Source organism: Zeugodacus cucurbitae, chromosome 6, assembly GCF_028554725.1.
Source record: "Zeugodacus cucurbitae isolate PBARC_wt_2022May chromosome 6, idZeuCucr1.2, whole genome shotgun sequence".
NCBI classification, from domain to species: Eukaryota; Metazoa; Arthropoda; class Insecta; order Diptera; family Tephritidae; genus Zeugodacus; species Zeugodacus cucurbitae.
In genome coordinates, this window is record NC_071671.1 from 50,781,261 (window position 1) to 50,806,187 (window position 24,927).

General features: G+C 33.4%; 2 protein-coding genes across 8 annotated transcripts in view; both read right to left on the minus strand.

The window, feature by feature from the left end:
* Positions 1-24,927, minus strand: part of LOC105214508 (longitudinals lacking protein, isoforms F/I/K/T) — a 76,183-nt gene that overhangs the window by 42,704 nt on the left and 8,552 nt on the right. For 3 of the 6 annotated variants that reach the window (XM_011187984.3, XM_011187986.3, XM_011187989.3), the window contains exons 2-5: positions 19,657-20,092; positions 19,148-19,580; positions 18,380-18,937; positions 18,170-18,250 (exon numbers count right to left, since the gene is read on the minus strand). In XM_011187984.3, coding sequence (XP_011186286.2) covers positions 18,170-18,250; positions 18,380-18,937; positions 19,148-19,580; positions 19,657-19,830 — 1,246 coding nt within the window. In that variant the 5' untranslated portion in view covers positions 19,831-20,092. Of the gene's footprint in view, positions 1-18,169; positions 18,251-18,379; positions 18,938-19,147; positions 19,581-19,656; positions 20,093-21,161; positions 21,875-22,282; positions 22,701-24,927 lie in introns of those variants that run through there. The other 3 variants (XM_011187985.3, XM_054234153.1, XM_011187987.3) reach the window with 3 other exon arrangements.
* On the minus strand, positions 69-18,163 carry LOC105214507 (putative uncharacterized protein DDB_G0288537). Of its 2 annotated transcripts, XR_008471879.1 has the most exons (3): positions 13,545-18,163; positions 11,304-11,415; positions 11,177-11,205 (listed from the first exon to the last, which is right to left on the minus strand). XR_008471879.1 is itself a non-coding variant. In XM_011187983.3 (2 exons), the coding sequence occupies exons 1-2, from the start codon at positions 13,561-13,563 to the stop codon at positions 169-171; spliced, it is 1,026 nt and encodes a 341-aa protein (XP_011186285.2). In that variant the 5' UTR covers positions 13,564-14,254; the 3' UTR covers positions 69-168. The 2 variants fall into 2 exon arrangements, 1 of the variants encoding a protein (XP_011186285.2); XM_011187983.3 differs by lacking the exons at positions 11,177-11,205; positions 11,304-11,415 and adding an exon at positions 69-1,175 and having other exon boundaries at positions 13,545-14,254.

The window sequence follows — 24,927 nt, forward strand, 5'->3', positions numbered from 1 at the left end:
TTTTCAAAAACATTTTCGAAAAAAATTTTGAAATTATTTAAAAAAATTAAAAAAAAAGTTTCCAAAACTAAAAACACACAAATTGTACACCACTGCACTCTACAACTTCAAAGCAGTTTGTGGCTTGCAAATTTTGGCACGTCATTTTCGGCACGCCGCGCGTTGAGTTCACATTTTCTTATTGTGTATGCCATGTTTTTGCCGCAAGTGTAGCTTCAGATCGTACTTCCACGAACAGACGAACGTGCAGAACTCACAGTGAAACTGGACGTTGGTTTTCTTGGCTGTTGACGCGGCTGGCGACACTATGCTTGCATTGGCGCTGCTCGCCGCCTCCAGCGCGCTGTTGGATGCGTTGACGCCTCTACACACTAGCTTCTCCGTCGCCAGATTAGTACTGGCGTGCAATTTCTTATGCTCAATCGCCGCTACATTTAACGTTGTTGTACCGGCCGTTGCTGCTGCTGCTGCTTTGGTGGCAACATCGCTGCACATTACTGCTGCTGCAGCCGATTGTGGCAACAACATTGTGCTGCCTATCAAATTGGCCAATTGTATGGAGGCGGCTGCGGTTATTTGGCAACCACTGCAGTTGCTATGATGTGTGGACGACGACGATGGCGTGGACGTTGATGTGGCGCATGCATGCGTGGGCAGCGCGTTTATTGTTGTTGTGGCTGGTGAGGGTGGTGATATTGCTGCGGCGGCATTCGCCATACCATGTGGTTGTATGCGTTGTAAGTGTTGTTGCTGTTGTTGTTGTTGCAAAAACCGCTTGCCACAACACTTGTACATGGAACGTATCGATATTTCCGGCTCCAACACATCACACAACAGTTTATTTACCCCGCTCGGCGCTGGACTTTGCGTGGGGGGCGTCGATGTGGCGCTGGATGGCTTATAAGCAGCACTCACATCCGCTGACAGGCCGCTAGTTAGCAACCGGTTTTTGGCAACTAATAATTCATTTGGTTGGACGCACTCATTACTAATGCTAATACTACTGTGGCGCTGTTTGTTGTTGTTAGTATTGCTGCTGGCGTTGTTGTTGTTGTTATTATTATTATTTATATTAATATTGTTATGCATGTTGTTTATCTCATTGTTGCTACTTGCAGAGGCTGCTGCGACGACGGCTGCCGCTGCGGTGGCAATATTATACAATGTCCGTAAATCTGAAAAATTGATGATTTCGCATTGGCATTTCGGTATTTTAACGGTATTTTGTTTTTGTTTTTAAGACTTTCTGTTTGATAGTTAGCATACAACACACGCCCTCAGTATTTTTTTTTGCAATGATATTGCCCTAACCTCAATGCTATATATGTAAGTATATAATATGCATATACTCCTAACTCAATATATATGTATGTATGTATATATAATTGCAAAAGAATTAAAGAATTATGTAAATAGGTACTAGACACATACATACATTTATATACTTAGTAGTAGCAGTTGAAAATGCGTTGAAAAGTTCCCACTCACTAGTATGCAACCCAACTGTGTTGCACAAACACTCACTCACGCACACTTTTAACCACATAATATATGCCGTTAAACCCTAATTAATAACACACTAGTTAAAGAGCAGTTTAACTGATTATGAGATTTTAGAGCATACATATGTACATACATATGCACCATACATACAATTATTTTCTCTCTATATATATGTATGTATGTATGTACATACATATTTTTGTGTAGCAACAACAATTTAATTGCAACAAAAAAATGTTATTTACCACCCTTGACACTTATTACAAGTAAATAATTGATTATGTACGAACATATATGTATATATATACAGGCATATGCATATACATATGTAAATACATAAGAATAAAACATGTTTATTTACTAGAATATGTAGTCACTAATATTTGTATGTAGTTATGTATAAACAATTATATAAATATATACAGCAGACATAACAGTAAAGTTAATTATAAAATAGTATACTTTGCTTGCTGAAATACCAAACTTCCAACAATTAAACCATTTCTTTTTTTTTAGACACGTAGCAGCCCAGCTTTTTTGTACACAGTTATAGTATGTATGCTAACACCAAATTAAAAAAACTCTATTATATATAGATGCACAAAAACTTACATATTTATTCAGTTAAAAATGAGCTTAACAAATTTCATATTATTATAATTTTTCTTCAAATATAATGCATATGATACATAAAAATTTATATAATATTAAATATATTTTTTATTACTTTGGCGTTGTAAATAAGATGTATATATATAAAAAAAAATAATAATAAAATAATTATTGTAAAATATATAAACATGTATATATAAAACAGTTGAACTTCCATAACTTGACCTCTTGGATTGGCAATAGAACTCAAGTTTGATATAATACAAATTAACTTCCATAACTCGAAGTCTCTCTAGCTCGAAGTTTTTTGTGTATTATGTTGATTCGAGTTAGGCAAGTTCAATTGTGTATATATACATATTTAATATCTATACATATACATATATATGTATAAACATATATATTTCGCCATAAAATTATATATATTTAATAATGAAACTCCTATCAAAATTCAATATAAAAAAAATAAATTGCATTTCACAAAAATCTGCAAATCTTCAATAAAATGTAGATCATATGCCAGTATATAGTATATAGTATATAGCGGTAAACAAATAATTGGAATTCTAAATAGTTATAGTGCAGTCTCGCGTTGCTGAAAAGCTTACCTTTCAACATATATAAAAACGACTACACATAATAGTGAGTATAAACGCGCAAAAAATTTTTGTAAAAATATATAGGATTGACCAAAAAATTTAATAAAAATTTTCAAAATTAAAAAAAAAACATTTAACCTAACCTCAACAACTCTAAACTTAAAACTGCTCACAGTGACTTTCGAGTATAATATTATAAAGCACGAACTTGGTATGCTGGCACGCAATGAAGAAAAGAAATTAAATGAAAATGATGTTTTGGACGCCGAAATTCAATTCTTTGGTTCGGTTAGATAATGTGCGATGAACTGTGTAAATGTTTCGCAAAAAAAAAACAAAGCCAGCGCAATACACAAATCAAGAGAACTAATGCCGGCTCTAATTGGACGACCAAAAAAAAAAGTCGCTTAATCTGCCTTTCCCCCCTTAAATGCATCGACTTGTTGTTGCTGTTGTTGGCGCTCATGTTGAAATTGATGACGAAAATGGTATAAGGCTTGAGACTGCTGCATGTGTTGGCGAAAAGCAACATCAATGTCTAAATTTCTTTCAACGCCAACAACGGCGTTTGCATCCGACGCTGCGCGTACATTACTTTCGTTGTCATCGTTATCGTTATTGTAACTATCCGAAACGCTTTTGTCATCATCATCAACAACATCGCGCTCGTCATCATCCGCATCCAAATCGACCACATCAACACCCATAAAACTGACCGACGACGATGCAGGCGTGTTATTGTAATTCAGCGCTTTTGTGGCATTCGCCGCTGATGCTTGCGAACGCGTGCGCGTGTCACCGCCGTAAGACATCACTTGCATATCGCCACCTGCGGCACCGCGTTGTTGCTGTTGCGGTGAGAGGCGATAATGCGTGAAACCGCGTGGGCGTATACCACTATGATGATTGCCGCCCGTTACGCTGTTGGGTCGTCGGAAAAACGAACGTATCGCCATTTCGGGATGCTTCTTGCGTACATGTTGACGCAAATGATCGGCACGTTTGGTTCGATGACCGCACACCGAACACACCATACTCTTCCCCTTGCCGCACTCTTGTCGCATATGACGACGCAGTGTGCCGTGGCGACGATAGGTGCGAAAGCATTGCGGACACTCGTAATTCTCTTCGGTGCCCTCATTATTTAACGGCGGATAGTGTGCGCCCAAATCAAGACTGCCACTGTAGAGAGCGGCGGCGGCTTCAGTGCATTCCATGGATGCATTATTGCTGTTGTTGTTGGCGGGTTGTTGATGTTCTACGGGTGGATTATTTACGAAAATGTTGCTATTGTTGTTGTCTATATGTATATTAGAGGTGGCGGTGAGCGCTTGTTGAGGGTGGGATTGTTGTTGTTGCTGATGTCTCGAAAATGCATTGACATTCGCGCGTAAATTTGATTGATTGGAGTTGTTGTTGTTGATGGTGGTTGTGGTGGCGATGATATTGGTATTGGTTGTATGATCGTATGAGGGGAAATATCCTGAAATTTGTTGTTGTTGTTTAGTTGTTTGCGTTTTTCTTTTTTTTTTTTTGTATTTTCATTTTTTGTTTTTGTTTTTGCAATATTTGCGGTGTGTTAAGAACAATTGAAAAAACAATTCGAACTTCGAAATCTCAAAACATGTATTTTTTGAATTGAAGTGTGAATAAAGTTAAACATGAAATTCTTACGAAATAACTATCTATATGTACGAATATGTTGTTGCGTGCGTGTGTTTTATTTTTTTTTTTTTTGTAACAAATAGCATGTAGCATAGCATATAGAGTTGCTTTGGTCAGTATATATGTATTAGGCATGCCAATATTTATTTATGTATACGAGTAGTTGTTAGAAAAGCAGCCAGAGCGTCTCTGCCACGTTCCACAAAGGAACTGCAGCTAGTAGTAGTAGCTCTCAATGGCCCAAAAAAATTTACGTTTACACGATGCACATTCTCTCTAGGTTGCACAAGCTGCTTGTGTTAATAAGTTGTTGTTGTTTAATTTATTATTTGTTTCGTTGAAGTTGCGGTTAATAAAAGATTATGTGTTAAAAATGCTTTATTTTGTTAAACGATTTCACCACGTTGTGGTGTATTCCGATTTTGTCGCATATCTTTCAATTAGTGCGTGTAAAATAGCGTTTGCCTAGCATAAATCTCTTACAAAAACAAAAACGTTTTGGCTTTTTCGAAAGCTCTTCAACTTATTAGGAGGGGGTGGTAATTATGAATGCTAGATTTCGCTTCAATCACAATTATGTACTAGAAATTGCCTATAGGAGCTATCCAAGGAAGCGAAAATTATAAAATCGTTCCAACAATGGTTTACAGGGTATTTTTACGAGACCGGTTTTCAATCAAAAAACTCAGTATTGGTTACATCGCAGAAAATGAAAATAGTTTTCAAGTTTCGCCATCATACCACACTCAAACGTAATCCACTAAACATAATTTGAATAATTAAAAAAATACTACAAATTTCTTTTTTGTTGCGATTTTGCTCCAAAGAGCTGTTTTCCGAACATAAAAAGTAGTGTCAGAGAGGCAGTATATACATATGAATATTAAATTTTGAATATAAAAATAAAATTCGACCTTTTTCGATACCAAATCAGAAGTAAATAACTCCAGCTTCCATTAATTTTCAATTTTTAATGAAAAATAAAAAAAGGTAACAGTAACAGTTTTGAAAGTTATTAAATTCTGAAACACTTTTCTATGCTCACCATTCGATCGATTTCAGTGAAGTATACACAGATTTAAAGAAAAGATCATCGTTCATCCAAAAAAAATAGTGAGCTCTGACCTATGCTTGTATAAGAATGTTCAGAAAATAACGGTAATTCTAAAATTCAAATTCAACCGGTTTGGAGAGTCCATTTGTAAAATTATTTTTAATTATGTTGATGTTAATTTAATATGTACTTAAGATTTGTAAAGTATTCGAACTTCGAACTAAAATACGGAAGAAAATGGGAAATATTTGATACCTTCATAGCGTTAAGTCTTGTAATATGATTTACTTAGCTATAAATATAAACATTTCGAAAAATAATTCGAAAATTTTTTAGATTAGATTTTTTCTACAAATCGATACCCATTGCAGGAGGCAAACTTTGGTAAAGTGGCAAATTTGATTAAACCCACAGCTTTCTATGAAATCCGAAACAATTTAACACTGTCTACAAAATTTAGAGATTATGTTGAGTGATGACTTTGCGCTAAATTATCTATTCCAGTAAAAAAACAAAATATATTCAAATCGAAGTAAACTTGGAAGATTTCAAATAAGTTCATACTAGGGCTCTTAAAATTATTCGATTAACCTGAAAACCGATTATTCGAATATCCGGTTTGTAACCGTTCGTACGAAAGTTAACCGGTTAGCACTATTCGGTTAGACGCAATGTTCCGACTATTCGAATAGTCGTTCTACTGCGGTTATTCGAATAGTTATAGTGTCAGTATTCGAATAAATGGAAAAAACAGCGATTTTTGCTAAGGCGATATATGTCCGTATTTTCCAGATATATACAATGTGCGGTATAAATCGGTTGAGAAGTGTTTGGGCAGAAGGGCACGAGCAAAACCGACCACTGACCTACCCAAAAAAACCGGTTCTTCACAGAAAACCGACTACCCACTCGTCGAAGTTTTGGCCCAAAACGCCCCAAAGCCCCACCCACCGACCGCACACACTGCTACGAGTGTGTCCCAAAAAAAACCGGTTCCAAAAAGTAACCAGTTACTGCAGTACTAGGCATATGCCGCAAAAAACCGAAAAAATTTGGCAGCAAGTGGGTAGGAGTATAGAATAGCGAACACAAGAAACATACCACACAGTGTTGTATCAGTCATATTTTAATTTTGCATGTGAAACAACAACAGTGTTGGTATGACAGTCATAAAAAAAGCGAGTTTTTGTTAGTTTTAATGTTTCACTTTTTTCAATAAAAATAAGAAAATTAATGAACTTGCACTATTCGAATAGTCGACAATGAACGGTTAACCGAATAGTCGAAAATGAGCAGTTAATCGAATAGTCGATGACTGGCGACTATCCGAATAGTGCAAACCGAATATTATTATTCGAATAATGCTCTATTCGGTTAATTCGGTTAGTCGATTAGTCGAATACCAAGAGCTCTCTCTTCATACGTTCTTGTTTATGATCAAATAAGTTTAAATACATATATTATATATTAAAGAAATATTGTCTATGAAGCACACATGAAAGACTTACATCATAAAATGAAAATGAAATCGGTTTTTTACAATTTTTTAAATACTTTAGTGTGTAGAACATTAATCGAACAGCAAGAAATTGTACTATAACAATTTTGTATCAAGAACTTCAGTAAATACGTAAAGAAGTCTTGAGATACCTTCTTATATTCAAAGCTATATCGCCCATCGTCTTCAAAGATACAAAAATAAAAATAAAAGATATTCTATCACAATGTCCGCATTTCGTACCAAGCACGTCATATGTTGGTCGTTTCCTTTTCTATGTTATGTACCATACGGCGATGACGTGACAAAATATCTTGGCGCGCATATTTCTTCGCACATATTTCACATGAATAGTTCTTCACTTTGCCACATGAGCTTTTCAAATGCCGTTGCATGGAAAAGAGGGATTTGAAAACTTTACCGCAAAGTGGACACACCGAAAGTGGTGGAATCTCCGATGACGGCGTAGAGGTTTTAACATTACTTTTTACATCTTCCTCAGCGCAATCACCCCAGTTGAGTTGTAACCCAAAGATAGCGTGTTCAAATAGATCTGCAATTGTTTGCGAATAAGGTTAAGATGAACACACGAGAGTTAAATTTTTTTCAGCGCTCCAAAAGAGCCGATTTTTAAAAACTGCCAAAGATTGATTTAGGCACTGTGGTAATTGAGAGCGCAATATGACATTTCACAAAACCTTTTCTTGTGAGAGGAATTCAGGAACAGATTCATTTTTAATGTCGAAGCGATCCTCAAACAGCTAATTGCATTTTTTTAGAGAAATTTGCATTGCAAAATAATATTAAAATTTTTCTACTGTTTTGTGAAAAACTTTAGACTTATTTATGTTTTTATGCGGCAACTAAACTCTTAATGTGAAGATAATCCTAATCAGCTATTAATCTCTGATTTTGGATAGTTCTCTCTTTGATACTTTCGAAGAGAATATAATCATATACATTGCTTTACTTTAATGTTGGAACATTGAATTTCTTCTAAAAGTAATTATATATTATTTAAAGTGAAGTTTATTTATATTAAAAATAAAATTTACAGTCACTCATGTTATTTCAACATAACCTTCAAACAGAACATAACCAACAAAACAGCCTTAGAAACCACTACACAACCGCAGCTGTAGGCCTCACTTCGAACAGTTTTGACTTCAAAAAAACGACAAAGAAACCTAGCAGTCTTCGACGACTAATCTAACCTCACAAAAGTAACCTAACCTCATTAAACTAATCAAACTCCTAAAACTAACCAAAGAAAATATCTTTTTCATACACTATTTTATTAGCTTTTATTTACACATTGACAAAAGGACACAATTATTGAATCTAATAAATTACGCAATACAAATGGAGTCTTTCTTTGTATAAAGAATATTCAGAACTAGACATAAATACATATAAATTTATGTATTTGCTTTGCACAACTTTCGACATACATACAGATATGTATGTACTGGGTTCGCGTAATGCTCGCGCCATTCCATTACTTTAAACGCGCGATAGACTCTTCTCAGAGTCCCTCGCGTGCACGGTGCGTATGTGACGCGACAAAGTGTCGCTGCGCGCGTACTTATTGCTACACATCTTGCATGTGAAACGCTTGATCTTGCCAGAGGCACAGCCACTTTTCAAATGTCGTTGCATGGTCGAGACGTGCGAGTAAACTTTTCCGCAGTGATGGCAAGTGGGTAAAGAAGCATCGTTACCGGTGTTGTTAAAGGGACTGAAAAGGTTTTGGGGAATTATTCGACATATTTACATAGTTGCGAGTTGAGTTGTTTTTGTGTTACCTAGATTTGGCGATTGTGGCTGTGACATCAAGAAAACTATTTAAGCTGCGCGCAATATCGAATGCGGGATGTAGCAGATCTGCGAAAACAGGGTGTTGTGTGTGAGACTGTTTATTGATTTTTTTGAAAAAAAATTTTATAAGCACACAGCACAATGAAATAGAGCAAGGAATAGCAGAAAAGAGCAGAATTTTTCAGATTATTTCATAGCCAAAGATCAGATCAACTAGCAACTAACTTGTTCAAAATTGTAATGAGTATTACAACAACAATAAAAAACAGACACCTAACATGCATTCTAACAATATATGTATGTATATATACTGATTTTGATTAGATATACTGTAGTGGTCTAGGTATAGAGTCGTTTAAATTATTCAAAAACCTTACAATATAATCTAAATAAAAATAAATCGAAGATTTTCTGAGCCTTGTCACACTTAGTTTAAGAACTTGTAAGATATACTATGTAAGATCTTCAAATCTTGTACAAAATCATTGAAGAGAGCGTAACAACAAATAGTAATTTACCATTTTATAATTTCACACGTAGTTTTCTCATTTTTCATATGTGTATTTGACGTTAGGGTATTTTGAAAGCTCTTTAAGCCATTATAAAATCACTATTTATCGGAGAAGGAAAGACTGTGCGGGCTGAGAGGTATTATAGCTATTTGTTGACCTAACCTCGAATATCACCTTTATAGTCATGTCTTGTCATCAATATTTGAGTATACGAAAGTTTTTGGCAAAGTGAAGCAATATGGGTCTGATAGTGAATGAGGACAAGTCAAAATGTCTCCTGTTACCAAACAAACAAACGACGCATTCGCGATCACTGTTGACAGGAGAAGTCTAGCCAAAAAGTGATATTTTAGACTGAGGCTAGGTAACTGACGAACAGAGACCAAACTCTACAACTCCCTCATCATTCCCGTCCTCCGATCAGACGGCACTTTCGAGTTTTCGTGAGAAAGAGATTTTGCGGAAGATTTATTTATATTTATATGAATACCGCAGACATTGGAACGATGAGCTGTATAAGTTATACGACGACATTGACAAAGTGCAGCGAATTAAAAGAGAGTGACTACGCTGATATGGTCATGTTGTCCTAATGGCAATCCAGTTCTGAAAGTGTTCGATGCAGTATCCACTGCTGGAAGCAGAAAAAGAAAAAAGCCTTCACACCGTTGGAAAGACCAGGTGGAGAAGAATCTGGCGCCAAATACGGTTTGTAATATGAAATTAAAAACAAAAGTTCCCATGAGAGTCGATTCTACCTAACTGGAATGGACCCCGATTCTTTTCGAGCCTAGGACTGTCACATCGCCAGCATTTCTCAGATTTATTTGGGCAAGGTTTTATGTTGTTACAACAACCCAGCAATTAATTACTTTTCTCAGACTACAAGAGAAGCTCGCTTAAAGGAAATTCCAGAAAATAAGGCTTATTTTGAAGCAGTTGACCAATCATACTAAAAAAATTGTGACGAAAAGTTAGAAGATATTTACAATATGCTCTGACGACTCCATCACTGAATAATAAAATAATTACTGCACTGATATTGTTAGCTAAGGCCCTGAATAGGGTTATACTGGATACTGATTTTCCATGTTCTTTTACATTATGTACCTTCATTATAACATTGGAAGCTAGAATGAGGTTCTAGATTGTTAATCAAAAATGTATCTTTGAAGTTTTTTAAAGACTGGGAAATAAAAATAAAAAATAGCTTGAAGTATGGAATTTTGTACATGTTTGTCTGCATACTGATTCGTGATGAAATTCTTCATCTGTTTCGCTTGTTTATTTAACTGCCTTGAGTTTAAAGCGTCTTTAATGTCTACATATAAATTCTCATTAATAGAAAGGCATTTCAAAGTCATATAATTTTTGGAAAAAAGGTATTAAAATTGTTGTTCTAATCGAAAACTAAGATGTTGTTTTAAGACCCCCACAACATACAAAAAATCGGACCTCTGAACAATAAAGGCTACTTCAGAACCTCAAACTTAACTAAATACGTTTTGGAGACATATGGGAACTCATTTGTACATATTTATATGTATAACTTACAATAATATAAAAAGTAAAAAAAAACTAAAATATTAAAAAAACTAACAATTTCAATATACGCACAAAATGGTATATTTTCGACATATTTACATACATAAACTATATGTATACATAGGTAGATACAAAAATCATTTCAACTATATTCAACACGGTGCCAACATTCTATGCATACGCCTATAGTGTTCGTTCAATTTGAAATTATGATGAAAGCCACGCCCACAAATGTGACAACTGAATCGTTTCGGCTGATTGCATTCGATAGTCAAATGACGTTTCAATGTGAAGTTACTCTGATAGACACGACCGCAATTCAAGCAGGTGAATGGACATTTCAACCGACTATTTGCAGACTCAGCGGCGGCGGCGGCGGCTGTAGCAACAGAAATAGCTCTGAGATTATGTAAGACATCCGAAAAAATCGGTGGGAGGGAGGAAAAGAAAAAAAGCGCATTAGCTTAAGCAAGAAAATGTGAGGAATTATTATTTACCTCTGCGCTCTAATGGAAGTGCCTAATTCCGGTTGGGTAGCAAAGCTCTTCCTCTTCACAGATCTTCTAGCTCTTCTTGACTTCGTACGTCTAACATTTGACTCACGCAATTCTGCAGAAGAAAGAAGAGAGAGAGAAAGAGCGCAGTTTGTTGGTCATATTCATTCTCAAATTTTTTTCAATTTATTGTAAATGAGTATTTTTTTTTATTCCACAAAGGGACAAATAGTTAGGGGGTAGTGGTAGGTAAATATACCATATTTTGCATGGAAATATTTAAACTGCAAGTTTCTTTGAATACAAACAAAAATAAAATTGTTTAACGGACCAAAGTCTTCTTCATACCAATAATTTGCTTATAAAAAAGGTTTTGCAAACGTTTTTGAAAAACAGTTTTTTTAAAAAGTTTTAAACCGTTTGTTTGGGGAAAAAAATTTTAAGTTTTTTTTTTTTTTGAAAAAATACTTTTTTTTTTCAAAAACAAGCAAAAATAATTTTGTATTTTACATGCTCATATTAGCTACTCACAACCATTATAGAGCTTTCATTTAACTAACACTGGGCTAACTAGTGATGTAGTCTTGAAAAGTAATAAGAAAAAACCAAATAAGAGCTTGCTGCAGCTGCCGCACACTTCCACCATATTAAATAAATACAACAAAAAATATGCGTACGTATGTATATAAAAATAAATATAAGAGAAGAAATAATGTTTGATTTATAAGAAAAAAAATCATGTTTGGTTCTTAAAATTTTAGTCAAAGACTGCACATGACAATAAACATTATTGCTGTTGTTGTAAAGCACATGTATATGTGTTTGTGTATATATGTTTTTGCAATTATATAATTTTATAAAAAATATAATTTTTTTGCAATTATATAATTATAATTATATAAATTTTATAAAAAATTCACGTAAACTTTTAAGATTATGTTGAATATTGCGCTAAATTTGGCTTATTGTTGTTGTTGTAATGGCATAAAAAACAACAAAAAATTTTGTAAATAATACTGCTGATTTTAACTTATAATCGGTTATAAAATCGGTTAGCTATGAGGTACATATGTAGATAGATGTACGTGAATTGAGTAAATAATTACTTTTTTATGTTCGAAATGTATAAAAACAATACTCAAACTAGTATTTTCATACCGTTAGTTGCATTAATTAAACGTTAAGATACAGCTATTCTTACGCAATTTGTCATCCAAAATTATGCGATTGATGCGTCACTAAAACTGTTTTGCATCATTCAACATTAAAAAATCGCTATTTCGGTACATATAACTGCATTTAGTTATATAAAAAAGTATATACATATATGAACTAAAGTGAGGAAACATTGACAATCGGTATACAGTTATACAACTGTTACTGTATTGTATGCACTACTAAGGCATAGCTCAGTAATCAACATTTGGCAATAAAAGCGAACTAGCTGTTTCAAGCGATGAGCTTAAACACAGCTTGTGTGGAGTGGCGCGGTTAACGGCAACTTTAAGCCATAAATTCAATATTCAACAAACCATGACCTTGAACTTGGCCGTCTTTAAACTTGTCTCTCTCTCTCTCTCTAACTACTCATTAACTGCATGGTACCACAAACATACTGACGCGGACATACATTGAAGTAAGAAAACAACAACGACAAGAAAAAAAACATTTGTATATTAAAACGTCGTACGTTCTCCTATGCTTTCGTAGATAAATTAAAATTAAAATATTCGAAAACAATACCAGACACACACGAATGACGCAGACAATGAAAAGATAGCTAGATACGATTAGACGGAGACAGAGGCGGTTAGTAGATTTTTGGAATCCATATGTTTTTCGGCCGGTTCTAGCATACATATACATATGTATAATATTTATATAGCATGTATAAAGCCTGGCTTAACCAGTTATACCAATCAAATATATATTCAACAACTTCCAACTTAAATTTCTCCAAATATATACATACATACACTTATGCATATAAATATGTTTGTTTGTTTGTCTAAAAAAACACTGTTAAATAATACTTAAGACGAAAACGGGTTTTTTTCGAAATACACTTCAAGTCATCAGCAACATTCCCTTCACAATTTATCCTTTCAAGTACATAGTTTTACATATATACATATCTATGTATAGAAATATGCTTTTTCCAACTCACTTATTTAAAATATTTTTCAATATTACTTATAAGTAAAACGGTCTACAGCTAATAATAACAAAATAAAAGCTACTTACACATTATGTTGTTGTTCATATGACGATACTTCGTCACAACCAGCGACGTGTCGCCGACGACAATTCGACAATCAGCGTTGTAGTTTTTGGCAGCGTTGCAATTATATGCAACTATCTCGTTTATATGTATATGCTTCTTCAAATTTTCGACTTTCGTATCGACGCAGTATTTGTAAACACCATTTTTTTTTTTTTTTCAAAATATAATACACACATAGTGACCCCACACAAACAACTCGAGGTAATGCAGTAATTTCTACAATTGATTTATGTGCTACATGTACGTATATATGTAAGATAACGGCGGCTGTATTTTCAAAAATAATCTATTTTTAAATTTTCGCTACACCCGAGTTGAGGAGAGTTGAATAAATATAGCAGAAAATATCTGTGTTTTGTATTATAAGAAAAAAAGGCTCAGCGCTGTATAATTTTTGAATTATTGTAATTTGAGTTAGTGGTTGCAGTTCGAACATGTTTTTCGAAACCAAAATTATTTTCAGGTATTTTAATTTAAAGTATCGTTTTATTGGTTTCGAAAATATTGAAAAACTATTATTTGGAGAGAAGCGTTGAAACTAAATCGTGCAATTGCTCATAAAGGGTTCAGAAATAATTTTCAGTTTCAAAACTTTTTGGAAAACTCGTTAAATTCCAGTATTTGGGTTTCGAAAACTTTTGTTAAGTTCAATACTTTTTGAAAAATAAGTTAAATTCCATGTTTTCTTTTATTCGAAAACGCTTAACTTCAAAATTATTTGAAAATTTCTTTAAATTCCATTTTTTTGTGTTCAAAAACATTTCTTAGCTTCAAATTTTTTTGAAATTTTTGTTAAATTCCATTGTTTGGTGTCCAAAAACTGTTGAAGTACATTATTTGATGTTCGAAAACGTTTAGCTTCAAAACTTTTTGAAAATTTCGTTTAAGTCAATTATTTGGTATTGAAGAGAAATCGTTTAATTTCAAAATTATTTAAACATTTCGTTAAATTCCATTATTTGGAGTTCGAAAACTTTTACTAGCTTCAACATTCGTTAAATTCCGTTATTGGAAAATGTTTGAAACGGGAATTTGTTGATTTCAATGTTTCAAAACATCTTTTAGCTTGAAATTTCAAAAAAGTTTGAAACGGGAATTCTTTTATACTCATATCTTAGTGTTCTAAAATATTGATCGGAATATTACATCAATGTTAAAAGTAACCTACATATCTAACTCGCAAAAAATTAACCACAGCATAATATTATGAATACCATACCATACAATTTTATATTTCCAAGTGCAAGCTTTAAGATATTTGCGCTCACTTGAGAGATACCTATTTTTCATACTGCACTTCTCGATGTTGTGGGAGACTACGTCAGGCTGTTTAAAGCATACCCATACCATAACAGTTGGAGCACCTTTACAACCAACCAAGCCGAGCGTCGATAATGAGAGACTTACAACACGTAAGAGAAAATTCGACGAAAAATTAGAAATCAAACGACGAAACGTTTTTACCAAGACGCTAAATTTAAATAATATTACACTTATTGTGTACTTAAAATATGTATAAGATGATTCAAAAAACATAACAATTGCCGACATTCAAATGAACGGTGATAGATGTATGTTTGTATGAACGTATTTATGAAAATATGGATAAATAATGTTGAAGGGAAGATAGCAAGGATTACAGGAACTTGAAAATGGCATACAAGGATTTTATAATATATATACCATATATGTGTATATGTGTATGTATGTATGTATGTATGTAAAATACGTTGTACAGACAGTGTGGTGTGTGTGTGACAGGATGCATTAGCATAATAATGAAAATTTAATATACATTAAATATTCCATTGAAATGTGCACCTTGTCCAACCGATACCGTTGAACAAAGAATACTCACCTGATTTGGCGACAGCTTGCTGCTGCGTTGCTAGTGATGCTCTTTTGTTGTTTGTGTTGATTGGTGATGATGAAGATGTTGTGGCATGAAACTCACAGTACCTCGCTGCAGCACGCTTAACGCATGCCAACAGCTACATGTTTCAGCCAAAAGCCGCGGCAGCAGGCAGGTAACAGGCAACACGTACAGAAGAACAGCCAGCCAAATAATATGCAGGTGAAAACACACACAATAGCTTCCATTCAATTGCAATTTGCACAGAACTTATTAGCACTTGGAAGCACTTGTTTGTTTTTTTTTCACTTTAAACACTGATAAAACAGAACTCATACAAATTACACGACTTTCGTACGCGGAAAGTCGCGTATTCTTAAGAAAAAACACGAAAAAGTGGGTGAACGTAACGCGCCTAAAAAGCTTAGCGAATATTTGGTGGGACATAGCCAACCAAACGCGCGGTTCCTAACATTCTAACGCATTTACTTTGCTTAAATTTGCCACTTAAAATAATATAAATATGAAAAAAAAACTAAAAAAATTGAGTCCCGTCAACCAACGAAAATAAATCAAAAAATATATGTATAACTTAATACAAAAATTTATAAATAAAAATTAAAACACTTTGTAGTTGTTGTGGCCAAGCTTACAGCCATAGCTCACAGCTCCTCAGCTTATATATATGCACAGCAGGCGTTAGAGCATGCAACCAGCTGCGCACGTACATAACGCCATATATAATACGTGTATGGATGTATGTATATGTGTGCGTATGTATTTTTTTTTTTTTTTGAAACAATTTTACACACATTAACTGCTTATTTACATACATTAAAACATAAAAAACAAACGCAATTGCTATGTGAAATGTTTTTTATAAAAAAAAATATGAGAAAAATTTATAAAAAAATATATAAAAACAAAATTATAAAAAAAAAATTATAAGAAAATTGTAAGCATGGAATTTTGAACGAAGCCTAGCTTTCAAAGAACAAAAACTCAATGTACTCCCAAGAAAAAACTAACGGAAAACAGCATATGAGTTGGTGATAATGAGAGCTTACGTTACCAGCTTATCTAACGTTTTGGTGTTAATACAAAAAAAAAAACACATGTGATATATGGAGAAGCAAAATGAGTTTTGTGTACATATGAAATAAGTTTTATGTATTGTGGACGTGAGGATATTTTCAAAAAATTATATAAAAATTTTGAAAAATTAAAAAAAAATTGTTTGATAACGGCGGACAGACTGACTTGATATAACAATTTGGAATAAAAAAATGAATATATATTTTTTTTATGACTGTATGAATTTCGACTATACATATGTATGTATGTACGAAGTGAAAAAATGTGTCAAAACTACTACTTGCAAAAAAGCTGGAATTCTAGTTCGAAAAAAAATTAAAAAAAAAAAACTGAAACTCTGCTAAACAACTGCGTTAAGCGGTAAATGTACATATTTAGTAAATGATTTCGAAAAAATACTGTTTAAATAATAATAGTAATAATATACATAACTGTTTAACTTAAGTGAATATTTGTTTAAATATAAATAATAATAAAACAAATTCAAATATTACACCAGCACCAAAGTCAAATGAAAAATTACTATACATAAGCACGTGATTAGTACAATAAACGAACACAGATTAACATAATTATGTAGATATATAAGTAAATGTTTATATGTAAGTTTTGTCAAACAAAATGAAATAAGAATTCTAATAGTTAAAATAAATGTTTGTAAAGTGTGTGTGTGTGAGTAAGTAAGTAAGTAAGTAAACACAATTGTGTTGTTAAAGCACAATATAACAAATACAATACTTTAAAACTTGCATAGTTAATTGTAAAAAAATATATGTTCAACAAAAACACTAACTAAACACAAGAAAGAGTAAGACAGTGGAAGTGGAAGTGGGCTGCATTGCATAGCTGTTGGCTATTCACGTTAAATGTTAAATGTTGTTAACTAAATTAAACATATACATATGTGTTTTTGCAAATATATATGTTGTATATGTATAGTTAATGTAAGTACTAAATTCGTTTGTATTTTTTAAGCAGCACCACGCTTCCTTGCTTCGCAACTTATACATGCTGCTCTATGTATATTAAAAAAAAAGTATTTATGTATAATCAAAATTAATTTGCTTGTTTTTAATTCTTTTCTAACGCAAACTTTTGCTTAAAATTTTCGTTTGTTATATGTTTATCTAACTATATTTTTTTTAAATTTACTCTCACTGTGACACAGCAATAGCAGCTACTTTGAGCACGACTAATAAATTTTGTAACTCCTAATGTAATGTTATATTTTTTTTCTTTTCAATTTAAACAATTTAAGCTACGAACTCAAATAAATTATATAGTATAAAGCTACATATGCGCAAGTACATATATAGCAAAATGTAAGGAAAAATAATTGAAACAATAAAAAATTTCAACTAAAGGAAAAAAATGAAGGACTTTTTAAACAAATATGTATGTAAACTTTCACTTTTCACTAGTTGCCCATTTTTCCGTATTACACTAATTGCTATATTGCTTGTGGATGTCATGGCATTTCATTTTCCATCCATTTTTTTTTCTCAATTATACTTTGCAACTAATAGTAGTGTTCATTCAATCTTTGGCATTTTATCTGTCGTGCTCTTTTTAGCTTTCTTTGCTTTCTTTTTCATTATATATGTATGCTCTTTGCATTGACTTATTACACTAGCTCACCTTGTGGATCCCGTTGCTGTGCTTCTTGTGGCGCCAATAATAACTCATCCTGAGATCTGTCATGTTGCCACGGTGCATATCCTTTAAATAAACAAAATAAAAATAAAAAAAACAATTTTAGACACATGTATCAAAAAATCACAAACTACAAAAATTAGAAAAACTAAAGTGCTTTTGCAACTCATTTATATAAAAGTAACATTATCTCACCTTGACTTGAACCTTCACCAGCTTGACTTGTACCGGCATTTTGATCTAAATCATCCATACCCATTTCTTCATCGTCTAATGTTAAATCTTCAACGGTTTCCTCATTGCCCTCTTCGTCATATTCACTTTTCGGTTCGATTACCATTTCGGCAGTTTCTTTACCAGCAACACCAACTGCCGATGACTTTTGTTTGTGATTGGACTTTTCACCCTTAACATGCTCAACATTTTGTTCGTCTCCGGCACCAACTACACCCACTGTTGGTAGATTTTCTGAATTCATGGCATCGCTTGCTCCCTTAACGCTTTCAGTCTTTTTGGTAATGTTTGTGGTCATTTGCTGAGTAGTGCCTTGTGTGCTTACTATGGAACCAGTTGCTGTTAGAACACCACTTGTACCGGTCGATAGTGCGGTTGCCGAAACTGGAAGTGATGAGGTGGTTGCCGCTATGGCCCCGACCCCAGTTAGACTTGCATTGGATTGTGGTTGTTGTTGTTGTTGTGGTTGAAGTGACGATTGATTGATTTGAGAAGAGTTGGAATTGTCATGAACGTCTGCTGGAAACATGCGAAAAAACAACAATTAATTTTTATTGCTTAGAGTATTTTAAGATTATGATTTTCTCATTTTTCACTGAACTAAATTTTATGCTTTTAAATCGTTTATAAAAACAAATTAATCGTTTCTATAACGTATTAAATTAATTGCAAATATCTTCGTAAATAAAAATCTTTTTTTATTTAAATAATTTTTATTGTTACACTTACCGGACATAGCATTTTCGACACTCCTGCGTCTAACTTTCCTTCGACGTCTAGTTGGACTAGATGAGCCCTCGCGGGAGCCTGATATATCTGCAGTCTCCATTGAGGATGGTCCAACGCGTGGACGTTTCGACTGCGTCTGCTCGAGTGTATAACCACTCAATTTACCACCACCACCACCACCGATACTACTACCACCACTTCCAGGTACATTTAAACCACGGTGTTGTTCTGTTTTCGGCGTACCACCACTGCGATTGTCTGATAGACCTTTGATTTGCAGTGATTCCGCAGCTTTTAGCAATGCAGCTAATTGATCCTGCGAGATATTCACCTCGCCACGATACATATAGTCCATCATGGCACGCAATTCTTGGTATTTGACATCCTTCAAAATGAATATCGGATGCTTATCATACTGCTGTTGCAGTAAAGTCTAAAAATATGCAAAAAAAAAATTTAAATTAATGAACTATAACTTGTGATTTACTATCATTGTTTGATAAACTTACGGCAAAAAATGGACTGCATGCTGACAGCACCACTTTATGAGCTTTAAGGAATTTACCCTCAGCGGCTAATGTGCAGTCGACGAGTGTTTGATTCTCTAACAGCGTGTCGAATACGCTAATTAGCGTGCTCTGATGGTTATTCCATCTTAGACAGAACTGCTGATCGTCCTCCATGGCGCCAACTGACAGCGATGGTCCCACGAGGATTTAGTTATGACGCCAATATTATGAACAGGCTTGTTTGATGACGGGCAATTTATGGTGAAAAATTAAATGTGGGGAAAGCAATCCCTCCAAGCAGATTATAATTTGCAGTTTTTATTGTTTTTAAATTGCTATTTTTGTAGACGTTGAATGGATGTAGTTAAAGTGTAATACCAAAATGTTATAACTAGATAATTCCTTCACGATATTGAAACTGCAACAGTAAATGTAACTGAAAGGTAAAGAGAATATGTTAAAATATTTATTAGATTTTTATATATACTATTTTTATATATAACGAGAACTATATTTATTACATATACATTTAACATTTAGACCTATCGCAATCATACAACGTTTGTTTATTTTTTAAATTTTACAAAACAGTTGAGCCAATAAATCGGACTCTTAATATAGCACACATAAGTCTAATATTTTCGCATCACAACACAAATGGCTTCATTTATAAAAAACTGTTGCGGCAAAACTTATTTACACATGTCGCCGGCCAGCAACTTGTACATTTTTTAATATATTGTATTATCATTTATTTAAAAATTAAACACGATTTGACGAAATATTATATTTTTAATATGCTAAATTTCAGGTGATCGTGTTGATAAAAATATAGTTGATAAAAATTGTAACAAAAACAATGGCAGCTCAACAACTTGTACACCCATATATTATATTATTTGTGCAGATGTATAAAATTTGCATATTGTTCCCGCCTACCTACTCAACCAGATTATTTGTATTAAGCTACAAAAATCTAACTTTTATTGTAAACCAGAAATACTAAATGATTAATATGTATTACATCCAGTTTGTTCAGCAAAAACAACGTTGTATGTTTGTATTGCTCTATTTCGAACCAAATATACAATATTTTACTGAAATATTTAACAAAATTGGTAAACGCCTATTCCGTTTATTTGTATATACACTTTGGAAGTAAAGTTTACATTTAGTTTATCTCTTTTAAATATTTAACACATATGTATGTATCTGCAAGTGACGCAGCATGTGACTTTCTAACACAAGGCAATTTTCTCTCACTTTTCAAACTAAGCATGGCCCAAAGTTGCCACGATTTACACAAACACCATGGAAAATTCCAAACATTATATTTTTCTTTACCTCTATCTCTATTCTTTGTAAAACTACACAAATTGTTGTTAAAAAATCAACATTCACACAGTTTTTTGTTTGCGCTAAGAGAATCTTGGCAACAGATATGTAAACTACTAGCTTTACATTGGCGTACACAGCAAATTATATTATCTTCCAGATACAAATACCTTTTAAAATGTATGCGTACTTATTCAGATATCGTCAATACTTTTAGTCACTATGTGTGTACACTCATCACTGTATCGATTGAAATGCACTTTCTCTATGAATAGTTGAGGCAAATATGCTAAATATATAACAAAAAATATACAAGCAACTCGAAACAAAATGTAGAATCTTCAAAGGACAAATTTATGATTAGCAGCCAAACAGCCGAAAGTCAGTGCTATATAGCTAGTATGTATACCACAATAACATGTTGTGAGAACAGTAGAAGAAAAATTCGAACAAAATGGAAGCACCGTTAATATGAATGTGGGGATAAATTACTACTACCACCGTTAACAGCTCAAAATGCGACCAGCACAACAACAAAATAGCATAGATTAAACACAACCAACATGTCTCGACTTCGTTTAGCTGTCATCACCGCGCGAAATTATTGTTCGGCTTCCCGCCCGACGTTCGATTTCGTAGCGTACAGTTTGCGCTCGTTACTTTTCCTCCCCAACAGTGTTGCCACTGCAACTTTTTGTTCTCTTCATTAAGCAATTTTGCCTCTGTTTTGCCAATAACGCCCGTTGTTCTGCACTTTCCTTTCCTCAAGGAAATTTACCAACCAACGACTAACGAATTTTTAACCACTACTGTAGTGTCAGAAAGTCACATATATACATACACATATACTTTGAAATTTAAGCATCTCATACAAAGTTCATTTTCAATTGCAGTGTTTTCATGATTTTTTGATAATTATTCTTCATAATTTGTATTTTAAGTGAAATAATCCATAAAGTTCCAGCGAAAAAACACGGTCAGAATATTAAGCAAAGCAGCGAAACTGCTATGCTGATGCACGTATACACACACATATCAATTAGTTGGCATAATTTCACTTGATTTTCTTTAACACTCCACGTTGTACTTTTCGATATTATACTGAAATACACACGCATTTGCACAAATATATGTGTGATTATTTTTATACAAAGATGTAAAGTATTTCTTCAAATACAAATGTTTTTATCAACACATATTTTCTTATCAAAAATAAAAATCAACCAAGGCGTACACATACACACTACATATTTATATGTATGTAGAACATATAAATGTTTAAATAACTCACATTTTCCAGACTTCAACTTTCTTTTTCACCAAAACAACCGCGAAAAATTAAGCAGACACAAACAAAAGCTCCAACAGCCTAAACTCAACTGGCGCATCACGAACGACAATCCACAAACGAGAGGTAAACAGGCCAGCCAACAGCAATAGCAAGCAATAGCCGACGCCATATAATATAATAACGAGTTTGCCGCCGTCCCTCAATTTCTCAGCTTTACGTGTGAAACATATTAAGGGAAATCATAGATTCTCTCTCCTACTGAAGCAAGCAGCATACACTCAGGTACGTAATATGTGAACACGATCACAAACGAGGGAAGAAATGGAGTAAGGGGAATTTTTTCGTTTCGTTCTCTACACTTGCATACATCTATCTATCTATCTACATATATTATATTCAGGTACGCAATTATGTACTAACTTCTCTACATGTAAATTTATATACATATATATAACTACATGTTTGTATGTAAGTTTACCCTCCGGTTGCCAACTGCTGCACAACTCTGCGCTTATTTTATGTAGAAATTTAAAAAAAATTATATATACATGCAAACATATTTATTACTGATGGAATTGAAACAAAAGTGAACACGAAGAGAATCAAAAAGAAAATCATAAATTTTCGCCAAGGTTGCCAGCATACAGGGAAAGCTGAAAATTTACTTGACTTAGCATTATACTGATCAAGTTTTTACAGGAAGATTTGAAAACTGGAGATATGCAAGGAACGAGTTTAACATGGATAGAATTTAACAACTCTATAATATATTCTAAATATCATAGATCGATTATGAAACAGTTTTAAAAACGCTACCGTTTATAAAATCCTTTCCCTCTCCCCGGTATTTTTATGGTTTTGTAATAATAACTTCTTATAAATTATTGAATATAACTCAAACTTCTGCAATAAATAAGTAGATATGAGATCTTGTAAAAATAATATAGGATTGGTTGATCTAGCTTTATATCTTCAGATCTTATGAAGTTTTGTAAAATTTATGTTCTTCGAGTTTTTTTTTAATGCCAAAGAGTATTGATATACAGTGAATATAGAGATCAACGATCTTCTTTTATAAAAAAAAATATTATTCGTATGAGGCGAGAGAAAGGTTTCTGCACAATTTTTTTTAATATTTAATAATTTAATGCTTTTCTTTTAAATTTTAAAATTTATATAAAGCATGATCACTAATTTGTCACACTTTCGTACTTAATACAAAATAAAAAATATAGAAATGAATATTTATTTAATTTTCTAATAATTTTATATATCAATCTGGCCACTTACGCGAAATTTTGTTGGAAAAACAACCGCAACTGCGGAAACTGCTGAAAATGAAACGTTAGTAACGAACAAGTTGGGGTTTAGCGGAGAAAACGAAAAGTCTTCTCAAGTTCTCTGGTTTTAGGTATGCTATCGCCAACAATGAGACATACATACACACATACAGAATGTCGCGAGGTTCAACTCTCCAGCAGACATTTTCCCTTTTTATGCTACAAATTTATTGAAATATATCAACCCACTAACAACTTACAACACCACTACACGCTACAAACGAGAAACGGACGGATGTTTCTATGCATGTGTTTGTGTGCGTGTGTATGTAATCATTCTAGCTATATTTCGCTGCCTTTTGGTTCTCTCCCTTACCCCTACTTTATTACATTTCCCCGCTTGACGTGCGGACTTCTAAATTCTCTCCCCATGTTGTTATTTCACATACTCTCCTACACACACACCGTCACACACATTTACAAATTTAAGCACCCTTGCAGTCATTTTCGTTTTCAGAACATACATATGTACATAGATGTGTCTATATGTATATATTTGTAGATATGTAAGTATACAAAGCGTCGATCAATATAAAGAGCCATCGTTCTGCTTACACATGCTCGTGCTTACATGTGCTGTATGAATGTATGTTTGTATTTATGTGCATGTACATGGGGATCTTTCCAAGAAGCCTTAATTCACCCTGAAGTTCTGCGAGAAATTCGCGAGTTTAGGGTAGTTTTCGAAGCGTAGCTACAGATGAACATACACATAATTTACATGTACATATGTATGTATTTACGTATTATTCACATATGTATATGATGTATGTGCTGGTTGTAATTACCATTAACGACCGGATAAAAAAAAAACATTGCCACGTACGTGGAAAGTTCGTCAAGGCTACGCATAGGCAGACCGCTGACGTTAACAACGTCGATTGTGAGTGAGTGCAATGCAGTTCCTTTTGAAAAACATTTAAATGAGTTTCAATAAATTTGCGAGGTTGCACTGGAGCGTGTGGAGAGCATATGTACATATGTATATACATATATATCTATGTATGTGAAAATGTTAGTATGTATGTATAAATGAATGCAAATATGTATGTATGATTTCGAAATATTTGCTCGTATGAGAGATCAACTAAGCAGTTTAGTAAATACTTTTCTCCCTTCGGACATGTTTTTCTAACTTTTGTGTAGAAAAGTTATGGAAATTACTATTAGGGGATTTTCATATATGTACATACATACATATATGTACATAAGCATGCTTGTATGTATGCATAACTGTCATTTGATATTTGACGTTCATAATTTATTATGACATCATTGAAGCCTTTACAATTTACCAAGCTCCAT